The sequence below is a fragment of the Apostichopus japonicus genome, chromosome 20 (assembly GCF_037975245.1).
Source record: "Apostichopus japonicus isolate 1M-3 chromosome 20, ASM3797524v1, whole genome shotgun sequence".
In the NCBI taxonomy this organism is placed as follows: domain Eukaryota; kingdom Metazoa; phylum Echinodermata; class Holothuroidea; order Aspidochirotida; family Stichopodidae; genus Apostichopus; species Apostichopus japonicus.
The window spans coordinates 16,369,035-16,396,564 of NC_092580.1; the positions used below are offsets into that span (position 1 = coordinate 16,369,035).

Below are 27,530 nucleotides of genomic sequence, written 5' to 3' on the forward strand. Positions count from 1 at the left end.
TTAGATGATTTCAATGACAGAGTTGAATGTACTTTCTAATTTGTTTTACTCCTCTAAATTTGAAAATGAAAACAAGATAGTTTGATACAAATAAAATTTGAGCAAAAACAGTCACTTTTGGACTCAACATTTTGGCAACAGAGTATTTATCCTTTTTTCCTACAATGTTTGAGTCAAATTGAAATTGACACAGAAGTACAGACATGAATGGTACTAATAAACTAACACAGTCCGAAACTATCACATTTAAGTTCCACATTCATACCTATTATGTAAATGTTCTAGCTTCTTTTTGCTGTATGGATGAGTTAGAAAGCACTTTTTTTTTGCATAGCCATAAGATAACTTTTGCAATGCTAAGTTAAAATCTGTATGATGTTTCTGTAGCATTCTGTTAATATGCCCAACCTCAAGTGAATGGTCATGATAATTCCGGTCATGAGTTTAATATCGGTGTTTCACCTTACAGTTGTATGGATACTTCCAGGAATAAATAGCAAACCGAGTAGAACCCTTCTTCTATTTAATTAATTATGAGTATAAAGCATATTTGAACTAATTAAAATTGCCCATTTTTACCTTTACAGTACAATTATCCATTTACTGTGCAATCTTTTGTGACAAAATTTATCATGTGACATTGATAAAAAAGTACTGTGGCAGTATTTGATCGGTTTCTGGCCAGGGTCAAATATGAGACATGGATAAAGAGTGTCTTTATCAGAGATCCCAAACTAAGTTTCTACGAGGGCCAGAGAGAAAAATCGGTTGGAAAATAGGGCCACATAGGACCCAAATTTCATTGTATATAGACTTGAGCAATGGTAGGGTTTTAGTGTGCTAAACCTAAAGGCCTGTATACAATTTATAAGTGCAAGATTGCTTTTGCCAACTGGATTGAAATCTTTCCCAGGCAGGAATTGACTCATAGAATGCCTATTGGGAGGCTCCCTTGTGTATCCTATACCAAAGCAGTACTTGATAACTAAATTCAGCATGTTTTTTTTTCTCATATTTTACTTTGTCATCTCAGTTTTGAATGCTTTGTATTAATGAAATCTTGTTTGCAATTGTGTTTACATAATCACTGTCTTCATATTAAGAATATAACTTTTTTGGTAAAATGATTAAATTTCTACAGATGTACTAGTTTAATGTATGTCATTCTTGGACCAGGTCTGGTGTGCATTATTTGAGGTTGGTTGTTGGATCAGGTGTGGCATTGGTCGTTGAGGTTCATGTATCCTAATCCTCGTCGCAATGCCATTTATGTATAAATCACACTGAGTGATTCAAGGAACAACTATTCCTGGTATAAATAGACAGTTATACAGATTTGAGACATCTATGTTTCTCACTGAAGCCAGGCATTTGATAATATGATTCAGAGTCAAATATTGTGATCTCATTATCAATCATGTTTATGTAAATCACATTTTGTGATTCCTGATACAAGTATTACTTACTTTCTTCCTTCTTGACTAACCTGGTAACAGACAGTTGTAGAAATTTTAAACATCTTTGGTATATAATTGTAAAGGCTATGTTTCTCCCAGGAGTAATTTTATGTTATTGTATAATATTGTGGACCTTATTATGCAATACTCTTGATATGTGTTTTAAGAATAAAAAAAAAAAATTGTACATAAATGTCTTTTTGTTTTAATACTTTTGTAATGACTCAGTATAATGCTAATGAATATTTTAGTTATTTTAAAGAGACTTTGTCTCGTGCAGAATGCTTTTTTACTTCATTCCATTAACAAAGGACAAGAAAAAGTGAGTCTTCAGTGTTACTTACCTACCACAACACTTTTATTGCTTTAGTGTAATATTAATATAACATAATAATGTAACATAATAATGTAACATAATAATACTATTACATAACCTTATTACTAGTATTGCATAAACACACTACTGCTATTACATAGTGCAAATATTACACAAAGATAATACTAATGTGACATACCCATCATATGAAAAATATTACATAGCTATATTTCACTCAACACCAGATTAACTCAAGTGATTACTTTTGTAAATGTTTCATTCAATATATTGATCTACTTCTTTTCACCTTTTCTTTACATACAAATCTAAGGCATCTATTGCAGGCTCATCTTATTTATATTACAATCACTAGCAGCTGCTCATTACCACAAAATCACTAGCAGCTGCTCATTACCACAATCACTAGTATAATCACCTCACAATCACTAGCAGCTGCTCATCATCACACAATCACTAGAGCTGCTTATCACCACAAGCACTAGCAGCTGCTCATCTCCACACAATCACTAGCAGCTGTTCATCACCACACAATCACTAGCAGCTGCTCATCACCACAATCACTAGCAGCTGCTCATCACCACAATCACTAGCGGCTGCTCATCACCACAATCACTAGCGGCTGCTCATCGCCACAATCACTAGCGGCTGCTCATCATCACAACCACTAGCGGCTGCTTATCTCCACACAATCACTAACAGCTGCTCATCACCACAATCACGAGCAGCTGCTCATCACAACAATCACGAGCAGCTGCTCATCACAACAATCACTAGCAGCTGCTCATCACCGCACAATCACTAGCAGCTGCTCATCACCGCACAATCACTAGCAGCTGCTCATCACCGCACAATCACTAGCAGCTGCTCATCACCACAAGCACTAGCAGCTGCTCATCATCACAATCACTAGCAGCTGCTTATCACCAACATCACTAGCAGCTGCTCATCACCGCAATCACTAGCAGCTGCTCATCACCACAATCACTAGCAGCTGCTCATCACAATCACTAGCGGCTGCTCATCATCACAATCACTAGCGGCTGCTCATCATCACAATCACTAGCGGCTGCTCATCACCACAATCACTAGTAGCTGCTCATCACTAGCAGCTGCTCATCACCACAATCACTAGCAGCTGCTCATCACCACGCAACATCTTCTTTCCAAAAGATGTCAAAAGGTGAAAAACTTTTACACAATCTAGGACCGACACAGAACACATTTTACAAGTTTATCCAATTTATAAATGATATTTGAATCAATAAAGATTTGAGAGGCATGTTACTACATCAGCTGCTCTGTGGTTAGGATTATTTGAATAAAAGCAGGGAATAAGAAATTGTTGACCATGGGATGTACCATCTTTAATGTACTTATGGCCTAAATTTGTTCAACACTTAAGTTTGCTAAAGAATATCTAAGTTTGCTAAAAAAATATCTATATATATATATATATATATATATATTTCACAAGCACTAGAAGCACTAGAAATATATATATTTCAGATTGATGCATGCTGCCTATAGAATGCCCCACTGCCTATTAATCAAGTGGATTGCTGGTAGCCTGGGTTTACCTCCTTAGAAGGAGTTTCTATTGTGTTTTGATTGACAATTTTTCCAAACCTGCCAACCACTGCTCAAAATACTATTGCAATTGATCAAAATAGCACTGCATAAATATTGTAAAATGATGCATAGAACTAGTAAAGTTGTGCCTAAATTTCCTCAGAAGATAAGAACGAAACATCCAACAGCGCGATAGAAGAAATCCAGTCGTCTATTTACAAGCCAAGCCTTGGATAGGTTAAACCTTCTCTTTAACATGTATCTCACTGGGTTTCACAAATAAAAATGTGCCATAGAAAATACAAGACTTACAGCATCTCCTCCCTCCTGTACAAGAATCCTTATACAAAGGTATCAAATACATGGTTTAAACCATCTTAAAGTAAGGCTTACTTATTTGTATACTTTAGTGCCTCACTCAACCTCAAATAAACAATATATATATACCCTACATGATGTGTTATAGTAACCTGAGAAGAAACTTGCATTTACCTACAATATATACCTTACTGTACCTCAGAAAGAACACATCCTCTTTAAATGAATAGATTTAATACGATGATTGGCTTACATCTTCCTGCCAAACAAAATCTCAAAAACAGCTTCTTACATGAGATAATGTATGAGAATTTGAATCTGAGATATGGGCATATACATTACTGTTTGTGGTGCCTAACAGAACTTCTGAAAGGATTGACTGAAAACTGCATTTTAATGGCCTGAATTTAAAACTCCTGGACAAGCTGCATCACATACCCTTTAAAGCATTTATTAAAAATCTTGCAGGAAATATGTACTTCTATACCCTAAGGCAAGTAAACATGTCAAGGGCGTAGGAACCGGGGGGGCTGGGGGGGCGCCAGCCCCCCCAGTGAAAAATGTGGAGGGGCGGAAGTAACATTCCGCCCCCCGCTTCGCAAGTCAGAAAGCCCCTTTTTCATTTCCAAATGAGAAAAAAATCTTATTTGGAGCACCAAATTGCATCTAAGGCCAGGTGAAAATACAAAATTAAGTTTACAAAATGGAGTGGGTGTTGAAGTGTGCTATATTGCACCAAATTGCATCTGAGGCCACCTGGAAATGCAAAAATTTCCAAAGGGGGAGGGGGAACCCCCTCCCCTTAGACCCCTCCCCCAGACTGTCCATCAGTCTTCAGCCCCCCCACTCAAAAGTACCTTCCTATGCCACTGAAACATGTAATAGGGAAGACATCAGTTTAAGAAAGTAGCCTCAGGTAGAGAATTATAAGTCTCACAAATTTGTAGCTATGATGGTTATTAACCTCTCGCTTGAGAAATATGTTATAAAATTTATATGTACAATGGCTTTGCTGTGTTAACACACCGACCCCCCCCCCCCCAACCCCCTCTCATGATATGTGAAAGGTTAATACCAATGTGGAAGTTGCACCTTTTCCATTTTGCCATCACAGATTTGTGTGATATAGTCAATAAAAGGCAGAAATTTCTCTATAACAGCATGAAAAACAAAATGAAGAACTAAACATTAAATTGTAGTACAGCAGTTAAAAAAGAAGGTTAAGTTGTCTTAAGATATAATAACCACCACTATCACTACTTCCCTATCGTACATGAGCAAATAGAGAATACAGATAAAATGACCCCTCCCACTATTTATGGTATAAGTGTAGCTAATTATTTTAATATTTGATCAAACTAAAAACACTGGTTCATTCTGGAAAAGATCAGAGAAATTATGAACTAGAATAGGACCAGTGACCTATTTATTCTGTTACTTTACTGAATGTCACTGTATTCATGATTGCACTGAACCAAGACAATCATTGCTGTCCAATGAAACACTCTAAAACATTATTTCTCAATGACCATGTTGGTTTCTTTCTAGAGTAACCCCACCTACCACCCCTCCCCCCTTTCCCTTTTGCTCTACTTGTCTGCACTGACCAATGATGCAAATACACTGCCCTCTTTCTTCATGAGTGTCTGTGGATCTCCATACTCAACCATCACGCCATTTTCCAGAGTAATTATCTTATCCGCGTCTAAGATTGTCGAAACACGATGCTGGAAAAGGAGGATAAAGTAGATGTTTAAATACCCTCTTTTTGAGTGCTTCATGCACCGACATTGAAAGGGTCGATAACTCATTTACCTACTACCCTTAATCTCATCCATCTCACAATTCCCCCCTAGCTGCACCCCACACCCAATACTCACAGACAACATTTGCCCCTCCTTGTCCTATACTCCTTGTCCTATAACTCTAACACCATTAGGTCAAAATATCTTAGGTATTACTTAAGCTAGACCTCTAGACTTCTATGAAATGGTGCAGGGGATCGGTTAAGTGTTTTTATAAAGGTTCTGAGAGGTAACCAACTTTTCTCAAGGTACAAAATTTAATGTTTTGCCAAACTATACTATCAGGCATCCCTCAAACATACCCCTACCACCCCTAAAAAACGGACAGGTTTGCCAACATTCAACAGGATCGATGTGATGGAAACACAAGCAAATGAAACTTTCCAAGATATCTTGATCAATGAAGCATATATAGTTGCAACATTGAGTAACAGCTGAGATCTAAGATTGGGGGCAAGCTTTTGCATATACCCGAAATGGGGCTAGGTGCAAAGGTGATTTTATGATAAACAGTTACTTGCAAATTCCCTAGTGGAACAAAGTGAAATTTTTGAAATTACCTTTTCGCCTGCTTTGATTTCAACAGTTAAATTTCTAACTACTGGATTTAAGTGAGCAGCATATCTAGCAGATACATCCCTGAATACAATATGGCCGTCACTGGGCCATAATGGTGGTGCTATAATAACGCCTGCGAAGATAAACAAAAACAAGATCTCAAGCAATAACTGACACTTGTTTGCTGGATGTCTATCTGAAATCAAGAGCAAATTAAGATAAGACAAACTAATTTAATTTGCTGCCAATTGGAATGCTGCTGTGAAATTTCACATTTCACATTTACCAACTACCACACTCTAAACACAATAAGTAACATGATACCATTTAACGTACATGATAGATTGCAATATTAGACATTGATTGAATTGTAGACTGTAAAGTTGTACAGTAAAGTGCATGCAGGGTTGCTATATATCAGAGATTACATGAATCACAGAGTAGAGCCAATACCACTCAAAGTCACCCTTGAACATGGTACTAACTCATAGTACTAAATATGGAGAGGTAATGAAGAGACCTGGTTGCATTGGTTTGGATATTAAGTGAAGTAATACACAACCATAGAATTGACTCTGAACTGTGACTACTCTATGGTGATTTGTAAGTGAATGCTGTGACATTTATTCTGATGTTAATTTGCTCATTATAATATTCATGAGTACAATTGGTCAAGGAAAAACTGACTCGTTGAATATTCATGAGTGGAAAGTTTCTACTCCCTGTATATGTTGTATATGCATGTTCAGTGCTACAGGAGGAGCACATGGGTTTATGATTTCTGCCACTGCAAGAATGCTACTGTATACTGCCAAGGAGTGCTGATACCATATCATTTTAATGCACTGTTGCAAATATATTTCTTCTCATTAATAATTAGTAAAAAATTCTGTTAAAAATCTTAGTGGTGTTAGAAATTTTGTCTAGCATTTTTCAGTTACTTGCTATTGGCCAACCAGCAGGAGTATTAACTAAACTTAGGCCTATCAAAATTTGCTCTAATTAAGGCAGCACAGTGTATTTCATTTTCTGGCAAAGAGCTGAAGTTAATTAAGTTACCAAATGTACTTTTTTATAAAGCCTACATTTAGTAGGATTGACCATCTTTCTCTCCCTCTTTGGAGCAAAGTTTAATTTGGTAGTTTTTATCTCGATAAAATGATTACTCTCAAGGTAGGAGTTTGAAGGGTCAGGCAGGCCATGGTGGAGTATTTTGTGTCAGTGCTGCTGTACCTGGATTTGTCATCAGGGTAAGTCTGCAACATTATAATACTTAACTACTCTAATTGTAATTACTCTTATAATACTTAATTACATTAAATACTTAATTCTAAGGTTTTTATGTGTGTCTATAATTTCAGTTCTTTTTGGAATATACCTTCATATTTTTTGGGGTGAATATTTGAATATAAAGACAGCCTCTCCACAGAGTTCATCTGTTGAAATTTGGAAAACAAAGCTCAGGACAATAGCCATCTGAAATAAGAAAGTAAGGCATTTTGAAGTTTCCTTTCATACAAGCTTCATCAATTTGACAATGATTGTTCTACAAAATAGCTTCTTCAAAGGTTACAAAGAACCTACTAAATTTTAATAAGATGATAACGAATGAATATTCACTTATGAATTGTTTCAGAAGTCTAATATTATTTAACCTGTTTTCATTGTTCAAGACTGCAGTGATGACAAGAAATTACTCAACTAAACTCACATAGATGATTTAACTCAATACCAGACCCCAATAGACTTGACAATAGATATATGAAATCAGCATTACCTAACAATAGGTCTGTTAGGTCATAGTTAAAGACAGTACTGATAGTATAGTCATATAGATGTAGTATGTTAATACCAGACTCCAATAGACTTGACGATAGATATATGAAATCAGCATTACCTAACAATAGGTCTGTTAGGTCTTAGTTAAAGACAGTACTGATAGTATTATAGTCATATAAATGTAGTATGTTAATACCAGACTCCAATAGACTTGACGATAGATATATGAAATCAGCATTACCTAACAATAGGTCTGTTAGGTCTTAGTTAAAGACAGTACTGATAGTATTATAGTCATATAAATGTAGTATGTTAATACCAGACTCCAATAGACTTGACGATAGATATATGAAATCAGCATTACCTAACAATAGGTCTGTTAGGTCATAGTTAAAGACAGTACTGATAGTATTATAGTCATATAGATATAGTATGTTAATACCAGACTCCAATAGACTTGACGATAGATATATGAAATCAGCATTACCTAACAATAGGTCTGTTAGGTCATAGTTAAAGACAGTACTGATAGTATTATAGTCATATAGATATAGTATGTTAATACCAGACTCCAATAGACTTGACGATAGATATATGAAATCAGCATTACCTAACAATAGGTCTGTTAGGTCATAGTTAAAGACAGTACTGATAGTATTATAGTCATATAGATATAGTATGTTAATACCAGACTCCAATAGACTTGACGATAGATATATGAAATCAGCATTACCTAACAATAGGTCTGTTAGGTCTTAGTTAAAGACAGTACTGATAGTATTATAGTCATATAGATATAGTATGTTAATACCAGACTCCAATAGACTTGACGATAGATATATGAAATCAGCATTACCTAACAATAGGTCTGTTAGGTCATAGTTAAAGACAGTACTGATAGTATTATAGTCATATAGATATAGTATGTTAATACCAGACTCCAATAGACTTGACGATAGATATATGAAATCAGCATTACCTAACAATAGGTCTGTTAGGTCTTAGTTAAAGACAGTACTGATAGTATTATAGTCATATAGATATAGTATGTTAATACCAGACTCCAATAGACTTGACAATAGATATGAAATCAGCATTACCTAACAATACTGTAGGTCTGTTAGGTCATAGTTAAAGACAGTACTGATTGTATAGTCATATAGATGTAGTATGTTAATACCAGACCCCAACAGACTTGACAATAGATATATGAAATCAGCATTACCTAACAATTGGTCTGTTAGGTCTCAGTTCAAGACAGTACTGATAGTTTAATCATATAAATGTAGTATGTTAATACCGAATGAATGACTACTAAGATACTTCAGATTCTACAGTTTCAAATTGAACAACAATTTTCAAATGTTTTCTTTCTTTTATGTTGAAGCAGGTAACACAAAATTTAGTTCTTTAAGTTTGCATATTTACAGTTTGCAAAACCTTTTGTTGACTGATCTCAAAATTCTGAAATATACTACACCTCTTCATACACATGTTGTATAAAAGTACATCTTCAAAAATAGTGTAGCAACTTGAACATTTTGGCATTCAATTCAATGTCAATTCTCTTCAAGTACTCCATTGATAAGGCTGAAACCTGGAAGGGCATACACAACAAGCAAATATACAAACAAACAAACACATCCCATATCTTGTTCTAAGTGTTTCTACATATGACCTTCATGGTTATTGTGCCCTCACCTTGCAGGTTCAAATTCATTTCCAAAGAGAATATTATCTTTAAGAGAAGCATTTAATAGCCAAGCCTTCTGGTGTGCATAAGCAATATGGCCCATTTCAGTGAAAGAAAATAAAAACAGAATATTACAATCTATAAACTAAAGCTTCATAGTTAAGACATTGATGTCATGCAAAGAGTTCCATTCCACATCTAAGCAATTTTATACCCTTTGCCTGTAATTTTTTTTGACACCTTGAAGAAATAAATGTGACCAAGAAATTGATATTAACATTGTGTAATTCAACCCCATGCAGTGTCCAATGTCTATATGTTTGAACAATTACCTTTTATGTTAGTATGTGCCTTGATGAGGGAGGGGGAGGGGAGAGTGGAGGGAGGGGAGAGTGGGGGGAGAGAGAAGGAGATTTCACTTGAAATATTGATACTTTGAAATCACCTTTCAGTTGTATGATATTTACCAATCTAAAACTCAATATTGTGATATGCAAACTGAATTACTGATCATGTAAATATCAGCATACATACATTTATAATTAGTAAACTGCTATGCAGAAGTATAAGTATATGCCAATATTGTTGCAGCTTTGTGCTACATTTGGTGTGACATCATTTCAAAGTGATGTGCCTGGGAAATTAATCATGAACCAGAGTCCATGAAGAGTGGCATAACACAAGAGAAGATGTCCTTATGAGTTAGTCAGTCATTCCATAATAAGACAAGGGTGTGACATCATTTCAACAGTGCCTGGGAAATTTATCATTAACCAGAGTCCATCAAGAGTGGCATAACACAAGGGAAGATGTCCTTATGAGTTAGTCAGTCATTCCAGGAAGATGTCTTTATGAGTTAGTCAGTCAGTGCATAACACAAGTAAAGATGTCCTTATGAGTTAGTTAGTCTGTCAGTGCATAACACAAGGGGAGATGTCTTGATGAGCTAGTCAGTCAGTGCATAATACAAGGGGAGATGTCCTTATGAGTTAGTCAGTCAGGGCATAACACAAGGGAAGATGTCTTTATGAGTTAGTCACTCAGTGCATAACACAAGGGGAGATGTCTTTATGAGCTAGTCACTCAGTGCATAACACAAGGGGAGATGTCTTTATGAGCTACTGTAGTCAGTCAGTGCATAACACAAGGGAAGATGTCCTTATGAGCTAGTCAGTCAGTGCATAACACAAGGGGAGATGTCCTTATGAGCTAGTCAGTCAGTGCATAACACAAGGGAAGATGTCCTTATGAGCTAGTCAGTCAGTGCATAACACAAGAGGAGATGTCCTAATGAGCTAGTCAGTCAGTGCATAACACAAGAGGAGATGTCCTTATGAGCTAGTCAGTCAGTGCATAACACAAAGGGAGATATCTTTATGAGCTAGTCAGTCAGTGCATAACACAAGGGGAGATGTCCTTATGAGCTAGTCAGTCAGTGCATAACACAAGGGGAGATGTCTTTATGAGCTACTGTAGTCAGTCAGTGCATAACACAAGGGAAGATGTCCTTATGAGCTAGTCAGTCAGTGCATAACACAAGGGGAGAGGTCCTTATGAGCTATTCAGTCAGTGCATAACACAAGAGGAGATGTCCTTATGAGCTAGGCAGTCAGTGCATAACACAAGAGGAGATTTCCTTATGAGCTAGTCAGTCAGTGCATAACACAAGAGGAGATGTCCTTATGAGCTAGGCAGTCAGTGCATAAAACAAGGGAAGATGTCCTTATGAGTAAGTCAGTCAGTGCATAACACAAGGGAAGATGTCTTTATTAGTTTAGGCCAGTCAGTGCATAACACAAGGGAAGATGTCCTTATTAGTTTAAGTCAGTCAGTGCATAACACAAGAGAAAATGTCCTTATGAGTTAGTCAGTCAGTGCATAGCACAAGGGAGGATGTCCTTATGAGTTAGTCAGTCAGTGCATAACACAAGGGAGATGTCTTTGTGAGCTAGTCAGTAGTCAGTCAGTGCATAACACAAGGGAAGATGTCCTTATGAGTTAGTCAGTCAGTTACACTCACTCAGCCAGGGATTCAGTCAGAGAGTGAGTCAGCCATAAAACTCATATCCTTCATGCTTCAAAAAGAAAAGAAAATAATACACAAACCTCACACAGCAATGACTTTGCAAGTATACAGCAAATACCCAATACCAGACAGACAACAATGGAAGGGGCCATGTGAGGGGCAGCTAGGTGATATGAAAATGCACTGAACCTGCATATAATAGCATATGAATATGCAGGTACTTATGATGTCCATAAATGGTACTCAAAGAATTATTATTTACATGCAAAGAGAAAAGAAAAACTCTCATTATTTTTAAGTATTTGAGAGGTTCTTCTTATCATGCATGCATCTAACATGAAGAAGCCACTTTTAATAGCATCACAACATTAATATCCATCGTCTATTAAAGAAACTGGGTATGTCTTTTGTAAGTAAACCAGGATATCTTGAAATCAGTTTACACAGATGTAAATATTGGACATATATGTCACATCTATTAACAAAGTAAACCCCCCCAAAAATGCTAAAATTTCATCTTTGATAGCTTGAATATTCCATAATTATGTATACTCTAACATAATAGAGAAAGTATATAGATGTGCTTGAAACCAAAATCATGGTTCAATATGCTTAAAAATTTGTTTGTGTTCTATGGCTAAGTGTAATAGATAGGAAGGAAACTTCTGTCAATGGCTTGGATTCTATCAAAAGTTGTTAGGTGGATCTGCGATATACAGACCAAACGCTTGAAACTGTCAACCCCTATCTGCGATATACAGACCAAACGCTTGAAACTGTCAAACCTGTGGGGGTGGGGGGGGGATGTCCAGTTTCAGCTGAACAGATCAATTTGTTTGTAAAAGTCCAAACATGTCTTACAAATGACCTTAAGCTACAAGACCATGGCCGACAATTCTTGAAAACTCAAATCTGACCCACTTACTAACCCGAACAAAAATAATTAGGGCAGCCTTTTAAGGACTTTTTCTGGTTGTGCCTCTGAATGTCAGGCCTTACTCTTGGCACATTCGGTTGCTTCCCCCAAAATGTAGCAATATAAGAATGACCAATATGTAAACTGTAGGAGAGATGTGCCACTTTGGTGACTAGACACCAGGCTTTGCATGATAACTATTTATTTCATGTTACCTAGGGGTATTTACCCTGGAGGTATTTATTTAAAATGCTATTTGAATTTGATGTAAAACAAACTAGTGGCTTTTGGATGGTCCTCCAAAGCTGATTATTGGCTGTCCCAACAGTAATTTGATCATCTTTGGACGATCATTAAAATTTTGCCCCTGATAATGATAACTCTCTATGCATTCCTGTAGGAGGAGGCGCATATTACAATTTTTAAATCAGGGTCTATAAATGACCTTTGGGTTAACCCTTAACTTCTAATTGATGAAAGCTCCAATTGACTTAAAGTAGTAACTTAAAAGAACAATCATAAGCAACTTGGGAGATGCGCTGCATTGTGTGAATTAGGCTATAACAATAGATCCATATAACCCCCCACCCCCCCTGATATATTTTGACCTAACCCCTGTGTGATTTAAGGCTAAACAATACATCCGTATCACCCCAGATATATTTGACCTAACCTCTGTGTGATTTAAGGCTGTAACAATACATCCATATAACCCCCAGATATATTTGACCTAACCCCTGTGTGATTTAAGGCTATAACAATACATCCTTATAACCCCCAGATATATTTGACCTAACCTCTGTGTGATTTAAGGCTTTAACAATACATCCATATTTCCCCCAGATATATTTTGACCTAACCCCTGTGTGATTTAAGGCTTTAACAATACATCCATATAACCCCCAGATATATTTGACCTAACCCCTGTGTGATTTAAGGCTATAACAATACATCCATATAACCCCCAGATATATTTGACCTAACCTCTGTGTGATTTAAGGCTTTAACAATACATCCATATTTCCCCCAGATATATTTTGACCTAACCCCTGTGTGATTTAAGGCTTTAACAATACATCCATATCACCCCCAGATATATTTGACCTAACCTCTGTGTGATTTAAGGCTTTAACAATACATCCATATTTCCCCCAGATATATTTTGACCTAACCTCTGTGTGATTTAAGGCTTTAACAATACATCCATATTTCCCCCAGATATATTTTGACCTAACCCCTGTGTGATTTAAGGCTTTAACAATACATCCATATCACCCCCAGATATATTTGACCTAACCTCTGTGTGATTTAAGGCTATAACAATACATCCATATAACCCCCAGATATATTTGACCTAACCTCTGTGTGATTTAATTTAAGGTTATAACAATACATCCATATAACCCCCAGATATATTTGACCTAACCTCTGTGTGATTTAATTTAAGGTTATAACAATACATCCATATAACCCCCACATGTATTTTGACCTAATATCTGAACAAGCACTGTCACGCCGACTCCAAAGCAAATATTCTGTGCTACATTAGAAATTCAGAGCGACGTCATTTACAATATTATATCCACAAAATTTAGTCTCCAGATGAGACCTAAATTCCTATGAAATCCTGTGAATGGTCCAGAGACTCTATGCCAAACAAATGCACAGACTAAAATCAATCATGCAGTCAGCACCTTTGTGAGCTTACTACCAATTTGCTTTATTAAAATGCTATTAAATACTTGCAAATTACACCAGGGCCAACTTTTGGACCAGTGAGTCATACTAAAGACAATGGACCAGTAAAATAAATGCCTTATTTAACAAGTTATTTCTCCCACAATGCATGCCTGTTCTGGAATTATTTCAGCAAAGACCAACAGGGAACCAAACTACGTAGTTGTGAAACTGAACCTTCCTCCAGGAACATTGAGTAACTTTTAATATACTGGTTTCAATGGCTTTCTTTCAGCTTTTGATGTGCATCTGGTGTTTGACAGCACCCTCTCTAGCACAGCTATCGTTTGTGGAAAATCCAATAGATCAAACTGTTGTGATTGGTTCAGCTGTGAATTTTTCCTGCGAGATCAATGTCCTAAATAACGGTAACATAATTGCCTGGTATTTTGGAGATGACAACCAGATATCCTCAGGAACGATGATCGTCGGAACGGAGCCTAGGAACAGTCGAGTAGAGGTGAGCGGAAACAGATTCACGCTGATACTAAATGGCGCTCAGATCATTGACAGCCGTCCGTACCGCTGTGCAGTCGTAGGCAGTACGGGAAGTGTGCTTTTGCAGTCGCAATCTGCAAATCTGGTGGTGCAGTTTCTACCACTTGGTACTGACCCAGTTTGCAGCGGTGGTGGATCTTTCATGGAGGGTGAACCAACCAGTATTGGATGTGACAGTGCTACCGGCAACCCCATTGTCCTACTAGGATGGACACGTTCTGATGGGGAGGACATCAACCATAGCCGTGATGTGAACTTTGCAATCAATGCTGCTGGAAGGACGGAGATCACATACACCTTTAACATTGACAGAAATGACCTCAACGTGACTTTCACGTGTACTTCAACGAGTCCTGTTGCTTTTCCAGACTATCGAGCCTCTTGTGATATAACTTTCAACGTTCTCTACCTGCCGGAAGAGCCAACCATACAACCCATGCCCCGACCACCTGACCAACGTGAAGTGACATGTGACTCTAGGGGAAACCCATCGCCAGAGATACGTTGGTCAGTACAAGGTGATGTAAACTATACAGTGTCCATTCAAGGAACCACATTAATGTGGAATACCAGTCAGTCCTGTAGCATTGTAGTATCAGCGGAGTGCTTGGTGAATAACAGCGTAGGCGTGGTAATAAAATCGATGGTTCTCTGTCAGCCAAGGAAAGAGGGGACAACAACAATGAAATCTACAACAGAGATGGGAATTACTCGGACAAGTTTCACGACTGGATTAACGAGAAGTTCCGTGGATGAAGCTTCAGAGGAAGCGGCTGGAGGAGACCGTACAATCCTAGTCATAATTCTTACAGTATTATGCGGTGTGCTTGTAATTGGATTGCTTCTATTTGTTATTTTCGTGGTAATTTATAGGAAACACAGAAAAGAGGATAAATATAAGACCAGCAGAGGAGAGGCAGGTGAAGATAATGAAGGCTACACCACTCGCGTCACAGCAAGTACGACAGACACTCTACCAGAGACGGAAGGGTACGAGTACATGAAATCTAATGTCACACTAGGGGAGCCAGATGACGAAGATGATTATGAGGGTGTATCAGATGCAGTGACAGGACCGACTACTCAGGCAGGAGAGGAGGCTCAACTGAAACAAGATTATGCTCTGCCAGACATAATACAACAGAAAGAAACAAAGTTTGCATCAATCGTTAAGCAAGATGATGTGGATCGCGCTAACTTACAGGAAATAGAGCCAAACACATATGTAGGTTAATTCTCAATTAGTAGCTTACTAGGTTGGACTCACGTAAATTTAGTGTTTAAACCTTCTAATTTCTTGAGAAATTACATGTTGGCTTAATTAATTTTGCTTTGTGATCACTCAAAAGTTTACATTTACACATAGGCTGGACCTATTGCTAGAGATGTTTATCTTTATGTTAATGATCATTGTAAATGACTTAGTCCTGTGTATGACAGGACAACAAGAACAGTACTTCACCCTATGTGCTTAGGGACTAAATACGTCTCGTTTCAATATTTGTATGCCAATATTTACATTGTCTTTTCACTGAATCATCGTTTGAAAGTTTGTTTGGTTGTGTGTAAAACAGGAAACACCAAGTATGTTGCTTAAATTTGGACCAGCCTTTATTAACTTATTGACCAAATATCCCATCTCTCAGCCTTTTTACTGTGGTTTGTTCTCTCTTTAAGATCATAGCCAATTTATTATTATCCTAGTTTTTCAGTATAGATGGCAAATTCCAGACACGATATTTGTATAAAGACAACCAGTTGAATTTTAAACTATGCAACACAGTCACTTCAAAGCATATTTTATCATAATTTAGAATCGCTTATATTAAATCTTGGATCTTGGATGAAATATCAGCAGTTTGCCACTTTCTCTGATGTGAGGTGATTTCATAGTGCAATTGGTCATTTTCTAATTCTCCTTTTTCTGTTCAAACTTTCATGGTGAAAGTAACAACTCTGTTCAAATCTGTAGCAATTCCTTTGTTCAATATGTACACTAAAAGTCTTCCGATGTGAGGTGATTTAGAGCAACCATAACGTGAAATTTTTACTTCCATTTTGTTTTTCTGTTCAAACTTTCACGGTAAAATAAACACTTCTGTTTACATAAGTAGCAATTCCTTAGTCCAATATGTACAATACAAATCTGGAATAAATAAAGCCTGGTGACCTGGTGTATGACTCACACAGAGCAGGAAAAATTCTTTTGTTGTAAATATTATTTTAGCAATGTCATTGTGTAAAGTTTTGCACAGATTTCATTGACCCCTATAAATGGAAATGGAACTGTCCTTGGCTTGGATGATTATGTCTGTAAAAAAGTTAAACCAGAGAACTAGGCCTGTAAGTCTGTATGTATGGAGCGTTGCACACATGCATCCTAGGTCTGCACGTATGGAGTATTCCACACTTTGCAGACTAAGTATGTATGCATGGAGCTTTGCACACATGCATACTAGGTCTGCACGTATGGAGTATTCCACACTTTGCAGACTAAGTCTGTATGTATGGAGTAATACACACACGCAGACTAAGTCTGTTGCCTATCGAAGAAAATTGGATGTTCATTCATACTTAGTAAAGATTCCTAAATCCTATTGGTCCATTCAGGTCAGCTGACCGTGGTTAATCCTGTGAGTAACGCACGGTAAAATTACGGGGCATCACTTTAATAAATCTTTGGTTATATGTAACCAAAAATGTTTTGTTTTATGATTTTTCCCCCACACAAATGGTAGTGTATGAATGAACGGGGTTAATCAACGGTCTAGCGTGCGTTACTCACATGATTAATGCACTCCGGGTGTTAATGCTATCGCTGGATGCACTCGGGCTCCGCCCTCGTGCATCGCTTGCATTATCCCCCGATCGTGCATTAATCCTGTGAGTAACGCACGCTAGACCGTTGATTAACCCCTTATTCTCCCAAGATGTTCAATTGGTTGATATAGCTTCCCATTGAAATACTAGCCAATGAACATCAAGTTTATATCAATGGAAATGATCTAATATGCACTTTTGGATATACTACTTGACAAGAAGTGGTCACTACATTTTATTGGGAATTGCTATGCTTGATATGAGGGTCAATTCTAATTCCCTATAAAAACCATAATGCCAGAGTGAGAAGGGGCCTAGGGGCACATATACTCAATAATTCGTGTACTTGTAAAAAAAAATCGGTACCAGAATCACACAGCAACAGCTTCTGCATTTTCATACACAACTTTTGCAAAATAAATAAACACGCTAATAAGTTCTGTGAAGTCCAGCCCCACCTTAAACGTTAAAAGAACATCAACCAATTTCAATGTAATTCAAATATGTTCTAATAACGCAATCATATAATTGTGAACTATATATGACAGAAGCAGCTGATTGAAGCTGCGCAGTAACTTGACCTCATTTACCTCCAGAGTTCTTCCTCAAGTCCTAAGCGTCGAAAGCCTGGTCGGGCACCTGTGGTAGTTATTATACATGCTTGTGTCTTCGCAGGTTCTCTTCACTATATAAGCAGTCTGCTTTAATATTAGTTCTATTGATCTTTTCCAGGTGTTTATAACCTGGAGAGTTTGATAAGTATACTATTCTTGAGGAATTAGCTTATAAATAAACCAATATTTGAGCAATGTCATCACATTTAACTGTTACATCATTTGCTTAAACAGTGACTATGGAGAGCAGTTATAATCAAAAGGTCTTTTATATTTCATAAATGAAATGTAACTAGAAATGAACTCGGATGGAGAGTACAGGTACGCAGACTCCAAACTGATGTACTCAAAAACTGATACTTGGTACTCAGATCCTAACAATCAGTGCTAGAGCTAAGGTATTTGGTACTTGGATGCTCCAATACCGAAAGTAACTGATTCTTGGATAAAAGTACTTGACTACAACATTGCCATATGTTATTTGTTAAGCGTATGCTAGGGCTTATGGTGGAGAACAGAGTTCAGAACATTGGGTTTTTTGTGTATGATCTACATACCGTTCACTTACAATTTCTACAGTGGAAATATGTCTTTACTTGAAATTTAGGGCAAATAGTAAGTTGCATTTATGTTTAAGGTTATTTTTTCCCCTTCCCACTAACCTTTAACTCTGGTAACTCCATTCGAGAGTATCATATAGTACCTTGACACCTCTTTGTCTTGTGTTATATTTTATCAAACAGAATGTAGACAAATGTTCCGATGCTGGCATAACTATATTAAATATTTCATCACAACTCACCCTTGATTGCCCTTCTTTTACCCCCAAAAATAACATTTCTCAAGACTGGATGGTCGGCGTACTTGACAGTGATGACTTCAACAGATATGATACCTGGATCTGGCCAAAAGAGTGGTGCCTTAAAACCTGTACAGATGGTAAATAGGATAACTTTAACATGAACATTTTTGTACAACGTATAGGTTATCATGCAGAGTTAACCTAGCCTGGTAGGCCTACTGTTGAGTGAAACTACCACTTTAAATTGTGATGTAAAAAAAACAGTACTACAAAGTAAAGTTGAGTGATGTTTGGTCATCATAACTTTAACAGCAAATTTGTTCAATAATTAGTGGTTATATGGTTAATAGCTTTCAGTTACTATGCAAGTCAGAACAGCTGTTACAATGAATTCACCACTGATGATAACTAAGCAACGTCAAAGTTCATGCATACTTAGGTGGAAATCTGCTCATCATAGAGGCCAGGGATATGGTAATGCTATTGTAAATAGAGACAGGTAAGCTTACCTAGCCAAGGAATGCCAAGTAAGCCAACTCAGACATATTTGCTTCTGTTGTTGTGATGCTTCTAATATTGATAATGAGACGGACAACCTCTCTCAATTTCTGTGAGACATACTGTCTCCTCTTCTGGCTGTCCAGGCCAGAGCACCGTCTTGCCATGTTATCTCAGAGTTGCAGGAGAAGATCATCATGTTTGATGAGCATGGTGACTTCATCCTAGCCTAGTACACATTTATATATTATTTTGCTTACTTCTGTAGAGGAGGAATGCAGTGGTGTTCTTCAAGATGTCTGCCTGTATGCAGACATCACTGCTTCTCATTTCCAAAGCCTCTTGTGTTGCCCGACACACAAAAATAGGCTGCATGCCTTCTCAGATCATCCGACATGTTATAGATCAAACATGTTGGGCATGGAGAGTACCTTGTGTGAGACATTGTTCCCTCAGGACTCCTTACAGGGATAAGTTGCCCCATCTTCCCGTGGAAGACAAATTTTATGTGTGTTCAGGATGTTGAGGATGAGTTCCATATTTTCTCTTTGATTTTAGAATTCTTCTTTTATGGCAAAATATTGGTAACTTCCACATCTTATGCATGGCATCTAAGAAGGTGAAGGCTTATCTTAGTCTGTAGCTTGTCACAGTACTCACAAGCATTCATTTTTGGACCAGTTGATAAAGTCTTTGTATAAATATCTTGTTCACTTTCATCTGATGTATCTAAGGAGAGTGCAAAGTTAAAGTTTTCAAAATATTATGACAACTGCCCATTTTTTCTGAAATAAAAGTAACTATTAGGCAGTGCTGTATGTAGCTAAGTCCAGTAGATCTATGCCCTTCCTTTGGCGTCTGGTGTTTCAAATGTAGTGTATCTAAATCTGATTATGGATAAATTTAGGAACCACAAACATCATTGTTTTAGTTGAGTTATTGATATTAACGTTTATTGCAGCATTTAGAAAGACATGACTTGTTTATAAAATCCACCTAGAAGTGTCTAATCCACCTCAACATCATGAGATATGACATAAGTTCGTTAAGTAGTATCCAGAAATACTCAGGGATACTCTCGTATCGGTGCAGTCATTGACCCTATTGTTCTGGTGTTATCCACCTCATCATCATGGGATATGACATTAGTTCTTTCAGTAGTATCCAGAAATACTCAGGGATACTCTCGTATCGGTGCAGTCATTGACCCTATTGTTCTGGTGTTATCCACCTCAACATCATGGGTATGACATAAGTGCATTAGTTCTTTCAGTAGTATCCAGAAATACTCAGGGATACTCTCGTATCAGTGCAGTCAATGACCCTATTGTTCTGGTGTGTTGTGAGATCTGATAATGCATCAAATTTTTGTCACACTTTAAAATGTATTTGTGAATTGTGGATTCAGTGTGCTTTAAGAATACATTTAGGAAATGTTCTTTCAGTAATACTTTGTTACTTTATACTCAGGGGCGTCAATCCGATTTGAAATGTGGGGGGGGGGGTTGAAATCGATTCAAGTATTCTGGCTGTAAGTACTATCTAAGCGGAGTGCCACCATCGGTTGACAATATCCCCCATTTCTAATGTTCTCCTTATTTATCACCTGTCCTTCACTAAACTCCTTCTACCATATTAACAGGGCAAAACTGTTCTGTTTTCTCCTTCCACAAGTGGTAATTATGTAGTCCCATCACTGGCCTTCTGACCTATACATGACACAATTGGCCACAGTATTGGAACTCCAGGAATGGGAAGTAAAAGTAATTTTACTTCAATTGCCATCAAACTAATCTTCATCAACTTCTGTCTCCCAATTGAAAATATTCGGGTGATGTGTCCATCATCCCTCCCCCCAACCCCCCTCATGGTCCTTCCTCAAACAGTAATCCAAGTGGATTCGCCCGAACTCAGTCTCTAAGTAATTGGATCTGAGACAAGTTTGAAAAAAGGCTGGTTCCAAGATATCCGGGGTCCAAGTCCGAGACTACATAAAATGGAGGTTGGTACTACTGCACTGCTAATTAACAGGTGACTACTTGGGTAATTGTTTCATAAGAGAGCGTTCGTTACTAAATAACATCAACAATGAAACAGCAACTCGAAGGAATTATACTAATGCTCACCTCTAAGGTCACTACTCTCAGCTGATTTGTCAGAGTCATCACCCATGGACAGATTTTACTGCGTCCTGAAAGAGAACAACAAGAGGTCAAAGAGGACTTGTAAAAAATTTGTATTTTCAAACCAAACTTTCCAAACAATAGGTTTTTTAAATCAAATATCACCTGCATGTAGCACTTCTCAGGCATTAAGTGAATAGAGAGTGTTTTATGAGTAAGATGATTTCATTCCAAGTGTACATTGTTTGGGTGCAGAAAATGCACTCTACTTATTAAAATGGGAATAACTTGAGAAGGTAAAAAGATATTCAGAAGTAGCAGCTATGTATGTTCAGTTGACTTTACAAATGATCAGGTTATTTCTGACAACTTAATATCAAACTTAGCAATCTCATTTCAGCATTCATGAAATTGAATGTTAGTACTAAAATAAAAGATTTTAACAGGTTACAAGGCCAAGTTTCACATATTAAACTTCCCATCTTTCATCCCTTTAACATATGTTTCTTAATTTCTTCCTTGGTGACCGTCTCATTTTGGCCTGTAGAAATAAGATGTATTAATATCAGTGGATCATTGAGAATTGCAAATCCAGTAACTACTCTCATCAGTGATGATCAACTTGAGCTTTGTTTCCAGCATTCATTTATCCAATAGAAATATAGTACAAATGCATTTGAAAAAGGAATGACAGGGGGAGGGGGGTGGTGGGGATCGGGGGTTCTTGCCATTTCAGTAAAGTTAAGTAGTGTCAGTAAAATTCTTAGTGTGAAGTGCAAGTCAATAGACTTGCTATCAATTGATCCACTTTATTTGTCTATCAAGCTCTGAAATATAATCAATTTTACAGACAAAACAACCAAGTCATATATAATATGTTAATTGGCAAAATCAGGTCATTTCTAAAATGAAATTAATGTGACTTAGATACGTAACAATAAAATAAAATTTGAAAGAGGCTCTCTAATTGCAGTCTAACATGAAAGTAGGAAATGGGGATTCTCTCTTATCGGTAGTCACATCACAGCCCAGATGAAAATAAGGCAAGAAAACCACAGAATTCCCTGAAATATACCGGGAAATCTGGGAAAATTTCTGGGTTTAAAAATGGTCATTTGGACAGGAAAAGCATGGTTTTTGTAACACATTTAGAGCCAGATAAAGGCCAGACAAGCCAGAAGTGTTAACCCAGGATTAACCTGGAAAGGCCAGGTGTGTATATGTGTGAGTGAAGAGCCAGGAAAAGCAAGGAATAGCCAGGTATACATACCCAGGATTACTCTGGAAAAACCAGGTCCCTGTTTATGTCAGCGAGGAGCCATGAAAGGCAAGGAATAGCCAGGTATATATACCCAGGATTACCCCTGAAAAACCAGGTCCCTCTTTACATAATTCTTGGTTGTGTTGCTTTTCTGGAACAAAAAAAAAGAAGGGTGGATACAATAAAATGAAAAGAAAAACAATGATTTCAAACCCACTAAGTTGTCTTTAGTATCAGGAATGATAAGTTTTGTTGCTTTATGTTTTTTTGAATGAATCCATTGGAAACCGTTGAGAATGTTTGTTGCATCCACTAACATGTGGTTTGTGATCTGACCTGTGGTCATTTGACCTCCGCTGATTTGTCCAGGTAGACAAACGAAGAGCCTTGTTATAAACAGCTGCCTGAGAAAGATGGGATTAACAATTCTTTATCCATTTTTTGTTTTTTTTTTACATTTTTTTCTTTGGCAGTGCAAATTGTGCTGACAGAGACACTACACATTGACGGCATAAGAAAGAAAATATTCTATATATCAAAGCCTTCCACGAACAAGTTTACAATCTGAGAAAATAGCAACGTCTTACAGTGCTTAACTGTGATCCGTATATGGTTGGAAAGAAATACTTGTAAAACAATTAATCTGATTAACCCCCAGGTCCTCACAAGTAAGACTTGATGAAAAGAAATGTACACTACCTGAATAGCTGTTTTCACATGTGCTGACTCAATATTTGAAATGTGTATATGTATCTGCCGTGACAAGAGTTGAGAGTACTGCATCACAAAGAAGACTATACCACAAGCGCAAAACGATTTGAGAAGAAATCTTTAGCTTGGATGTACATAGTGGGCTGTTTGAAATAATAAACATGAAATAATTTGGTCAAGACAGGTACATTCCTTGAGATGCATAACTATATACATATATATCAAACATGTTTGTCACAGCTAGAGTACTATTCTGACCAGATGAAATTTTATTGCCTTAGGGTAGATTCACATGGGATACCCTTGAAATATTTTTTATATGCTCCATTGAAGGATTGCAAAAATTTATCCTGTAACATGTCTGTATTTCATCTACTCCGTGGGGGCAACTTGCTGAATGTACAGGATCCCAGTGCAATCGCAAGAAACCTGTAGATGTTTAATTTTTCTGATAAGAGAGCAAACAATTCAATATTAACTAACAAATTTGCACTTGAGATGACTTATCACTAAATACCTGGTTGGAATGTTTACTGATTTCTACAGCATCAGCATTTCACATCTTCACTCTGCTCAATACATTGCAGACTTCTAAAATGTAAAAACTCTACATGCACATCAAACATGTGCACATCGAACATGTGCACACTAAACTTGTGCATCTATTTACAGTGTCACCTGTACCTTACAGTTAGAACCTACATGAAAACTATTACCTGTGGTCTATGATAATTTCATAAATTTCAATTGATAAAGACTCTAACAACATCGTTTACATGATTTTATTTGCACTGAAAGAATGGCTTGAGAATATATATCAGTGTGAAGAGGTGGATATTTGGTCTCTTGTTGTAAGTATTGAATCTGGCATTTACTGAGTCATCTTGGTGATAGTTCCAGACTGTTGGGAAACACAGGAGGAAGCATGGGAGGGAGGGAGGGAGGGAGGGAGGGAGGGGGGAGGCTTAGTGTGAAGGGGAAAAGTGGGGAGGGGGAGCTCAATTTTGTCATGAGTTGGTGGAATGAATGTAGTATGATTACTAAGTGTCTGTATTTTAATCTATTTTGTTTGTGGGTTGGGTGCAAGTAATAAAATACTAATGAAGCTGAAGTATTTCGGGAACTACTTCAGAATTCTCTCAAATTCATGATTAGCACTTGGCTAACAAGCTATCTATCAGTGAAACAAACTTTCGTCAGATGCTAAAATGAGATGCTTAAGAAGATATATGAGTACTTTTGGTAAAAAATACTACATATATAGATCCATGAACCAACCACTGCAGCTTTTAAATGCCAACCGAGAATGAAGTGAATACAACTTCTGGTGTAACCAATGTGATGTTAAAACAAATATTTTCCTTCTTTTAAGGTATCTGACATGATCGTTGCAGCCATCATCCTAAGAAATGATACTACTACTTAGACATGCTATTTACCTGGCTAGAATCGGACAACTGGTGGTCGTGACCCACAGAGTTAATGGTTTGAGCAAGCACCAATGGAATCACAAATGAAGAACAAATGGATATGAGCATTGCAAGGCCAGCGGCTGACAACTGCCACCTGTAGACCTTAAGAAAGACTGGTAAGAGACTAAGTCTCTTCTTTGCGATGTCACATTTGACCTGAGGAGCAGAAATAAATTATTTTATATATTAAGGAATAGAAGTGATATCAAGCAAGCTGATAGGGCTATACCATTTGATGAAGGATGCAACAGAATGGCAAAATGCCAATCCAAACATAATTACTACTACTGGAAGATACAGATTACATTCTGTGGTGTCAGCGATCATCAGACAAAATAAGTGCAAACACGGGTGTTGTTAACTTACATATTTGCACATGGTGTTGTGAGCTCTATGAACATACCCTGCCTAAGAAAGTTTGACCTTTACATCAACATTCATATCACCGGAAATTTTAAAGTTTTACCCTCTTCTCGTAGTTCATACAATGGAGAAGGTTTTGTCACCTATTAAACATTAAAAGTAAAAAGATTTTATACATATGAGGTCTCATTCACAATCGCTTGTGTAGTTGGTGTCTGTCAATAATTAATGTGTCTCATTATAATGTGTGTGGTGTCTTGAAGTCATGAACGAAAAGCTTCTGTACAACTGTGATCAATGTTACTATACGTTGCACTATAACTATACGGCTTGATTTAATCAACATTAAAATCTAAACTCTTTCACCTTTTCCTTGCAAACTGGTGACAGTAAGGAAACTTTTCTCTCAGGCTGTACAGCACACCACCCTGTCATGTCTACAAGCAATGGCAAATAATTGGTAAAGGCCTATACCTGCTACTCTCCTAAAATTCTTTCAAATCTTGTTTTTTGGTGTTCTGTCATATGTGCTTGGGATAGTGACCCAAGGTCCTCCGGCTCAAGCGTTCTTCTATAGCCTGTCATAAAAAGCCATCTGAGCCAGACAAAGAGAGCAGAAGATATTAAATTGGTGTAGCCTTGGTAGAATCGCATGTTCTCTTAATCTCTTTACGTAAATCATCTACCAGTGGATGATGAGAGGAATTGCAAGTTTGGATCATCTGTTGAAAAAAAAAAAAAGCATTAATTTATTTTTTGTTTTTATAAATTTCATGCATTTTTTGCTATCCATATAACTTGCAGAAAAGTATGGACTAGGTTTTGACCATATACAGATCATCATCTGTATTGGCCCCAAGTTTTAGCATCCTAAAATATGCTAGAAGTTTACAAAAGGCTCTGGTTCTTGTACTCTCTCTCTTTGCACAGATATTCAAAGGTATTAAAATGGACAAATAAATATCCCAGTGTGGATATTAAACTACAGGTATGTATACAGTGGCAATAAATGCCTTGAAATGTGATCATATCTGAGTTACTGGCATTTTTGGGTGCAATATTTACTGATGACCTTTTAATGAACACCATTATGAATAGTTATATAAGGGGCTTGTGGGGGTTGTAAGGCTTTGTTAATTCTTCCTAAATTGTCTAAACCTGCACCTCTCAAAATAAACTGTTAGTTGTAGTTCTACCATGTATAGCAATAATGTGCCGTACGCAGAAGCCAACTAAATTTTACAACCCAGAATAACGACCTGACCTAACACATTATACAATATACCTAAAAGGAGCGATATCTTTGAGAGCAGATGGCACAACAAAGCACTAATTATACTCAAATGTTTTTTCATTCGGAAAATGTGACAATTTGACAATCCACATTAAGATTTTGTCTTTGGTGATTCTTTCACAGTTCCATCCAGTTTGAACAATTCTGCACAATCATTGTGAAAAAAAGAAAGGAAGGAAGGAAGGAAGTAATAGCAAATATTATTGATGGGTTGTTTTTGTTTTTTAAATAGCAGAATGCAGAATATACGTAACAGCTGTGGTTTAATGGGTTATACTTTTACGCTGTCAAAGAGCACACTCTGTAAGATAAATTGTTTATTTCATGGCAGTAGGTTTTCTTACCCGGTATCAAAAGATGTTTAGTTCTAAAGTTAAAGCAGGGTATAGAGGAACATCTTCACCACAGTCAAGTCCCACCTTATGACAGTAATGCTCATGTGATCGGTGTAATACAGATTGGCAATGACAAAGCTTTCACAGGCAAGAGCACCAGACCAATACAGAATAAGTAAGAGGCACAGGCTAGGTTTTTGCCAGCACTCTAAGTGGTGGTAGTAAACAAACACTAAGAACCCTGCTATGAGAGCCATGAGACATGGAATGTACAGATAAGGGTGGGTAGGTGTATGTCGATTGGCGACAGTATCGGACAGTAATCATTCCTCGACCAGGAAGACTAACGTTATGAACAGCACGAGAAGAGAATCCACCGGAGGTTGTGACCGGGCAAATGAATCAAGAGGCATTTACTTCTCTGGGCTGAGCAATACGACAGAACGATGGCAAAGGCACTGATGACGGTGAAGAGAAAATGAGGAATCAAATGAATTTCCCAGACGGTACAGCTTTCTCGGAGAGAGAAGCCTTTATGTGGAAC

General features: G+C 37.2%; 2 protein-coding genes across 3 annotated transcripts; one reads left to right on the forward strand and one right to left on the reverse strand.

The window, feature by feature from the left end:
* LOC139962002 (uncharacterized) lies at positions 1-25,102 on the reverse strand. 2 transcript variants are annotated; one of them, XM_071961785.1, is made up of 8 exons: positions 24,962-25,102; positions 23,511-23,665; positions 22,821-22,962; positions 21,554-21,618; positions 20,088-20,156; positions 18,930-19,055; positions 6,047-6,177; positions 1-5,408 (listed from the first exon to the last, which is right to left on the reverse strand). In XM_071961785.1, the coding sequence occupies exons 4-8, from the start codon at positions 21,597-21,599 to the stop codon at positions 5,271-5,273; spliced, it is 510 nt and encodes a 169-aa protein (XP_071817886.1). In that variant the 5' UTR covers positions 21,600-21,618; positions 22,821-22,962; positions 23,511-23,665; positions 24,962-25,102; the 3' UTR covers positions 1-5,270. The 2 variants fall into 2 exon arrangements, with proteins under 2 accessions (XP_071817886.1, XP_071817887.1); XM_071961786.1 differs by lacking the exons at positions 20,088-20,156; positions 21,554-21,618; positions 22,821-22,962; positions 23,511-23,665; positions 24,962-25,102 and adding an exon at positions 19,688-20,062.
* Positions 6,643-17,249, forward strand: LOC139962000 (protogenin B-like). Its single transcript, XM_071961784.1, has 2 exons — positions 6,643-7,294; positions 14,431-17,249. The coding sequence occupies exon 2, from the start codon at positions 14,437-14,439 to the stop codon at positions 15,925-15,927; it is 1,491 nt and encodes a 496-aa protein (XP_071817885.1). The 5' UTR covers positions 6,643-7,294; positions 14,431-14,436; the 3' UTR covers positions 15,928-17,249.
* Positions 25,103-27,530: the final 2,428 nt, after the last annotated feature.

Coding starts and splice junctions, on each gene's coding strand:
- LOC139962000 (XM_071961784.1), top strand. CDS start 14,437: ATGTGCATCTGGTGTTTGACAGCACCCTCTCTAGCACAGCTATCGTTT.
- LOC139962002 (XM_071961785.1), bottom strand. CDS start 21,599: ATGGGTGATGACTCTGACAAATCAGCTGAGAGTAGTGACCTTAGAG. Junction 19,056..20,087: donor TGGTCCAAAAATGAATGCTT/GTGAGTACTGTG, acceptor CCATCTGTACAG/GTTTTAAGGCACCACTCTTT. Junction 6,178..18,929: donor TAAAAGAAGGGCAATCAAGG/GTGAGTTGTGAT, acceptor TTATCTTCGCAG/GCGTTATTATAGCACCACCA.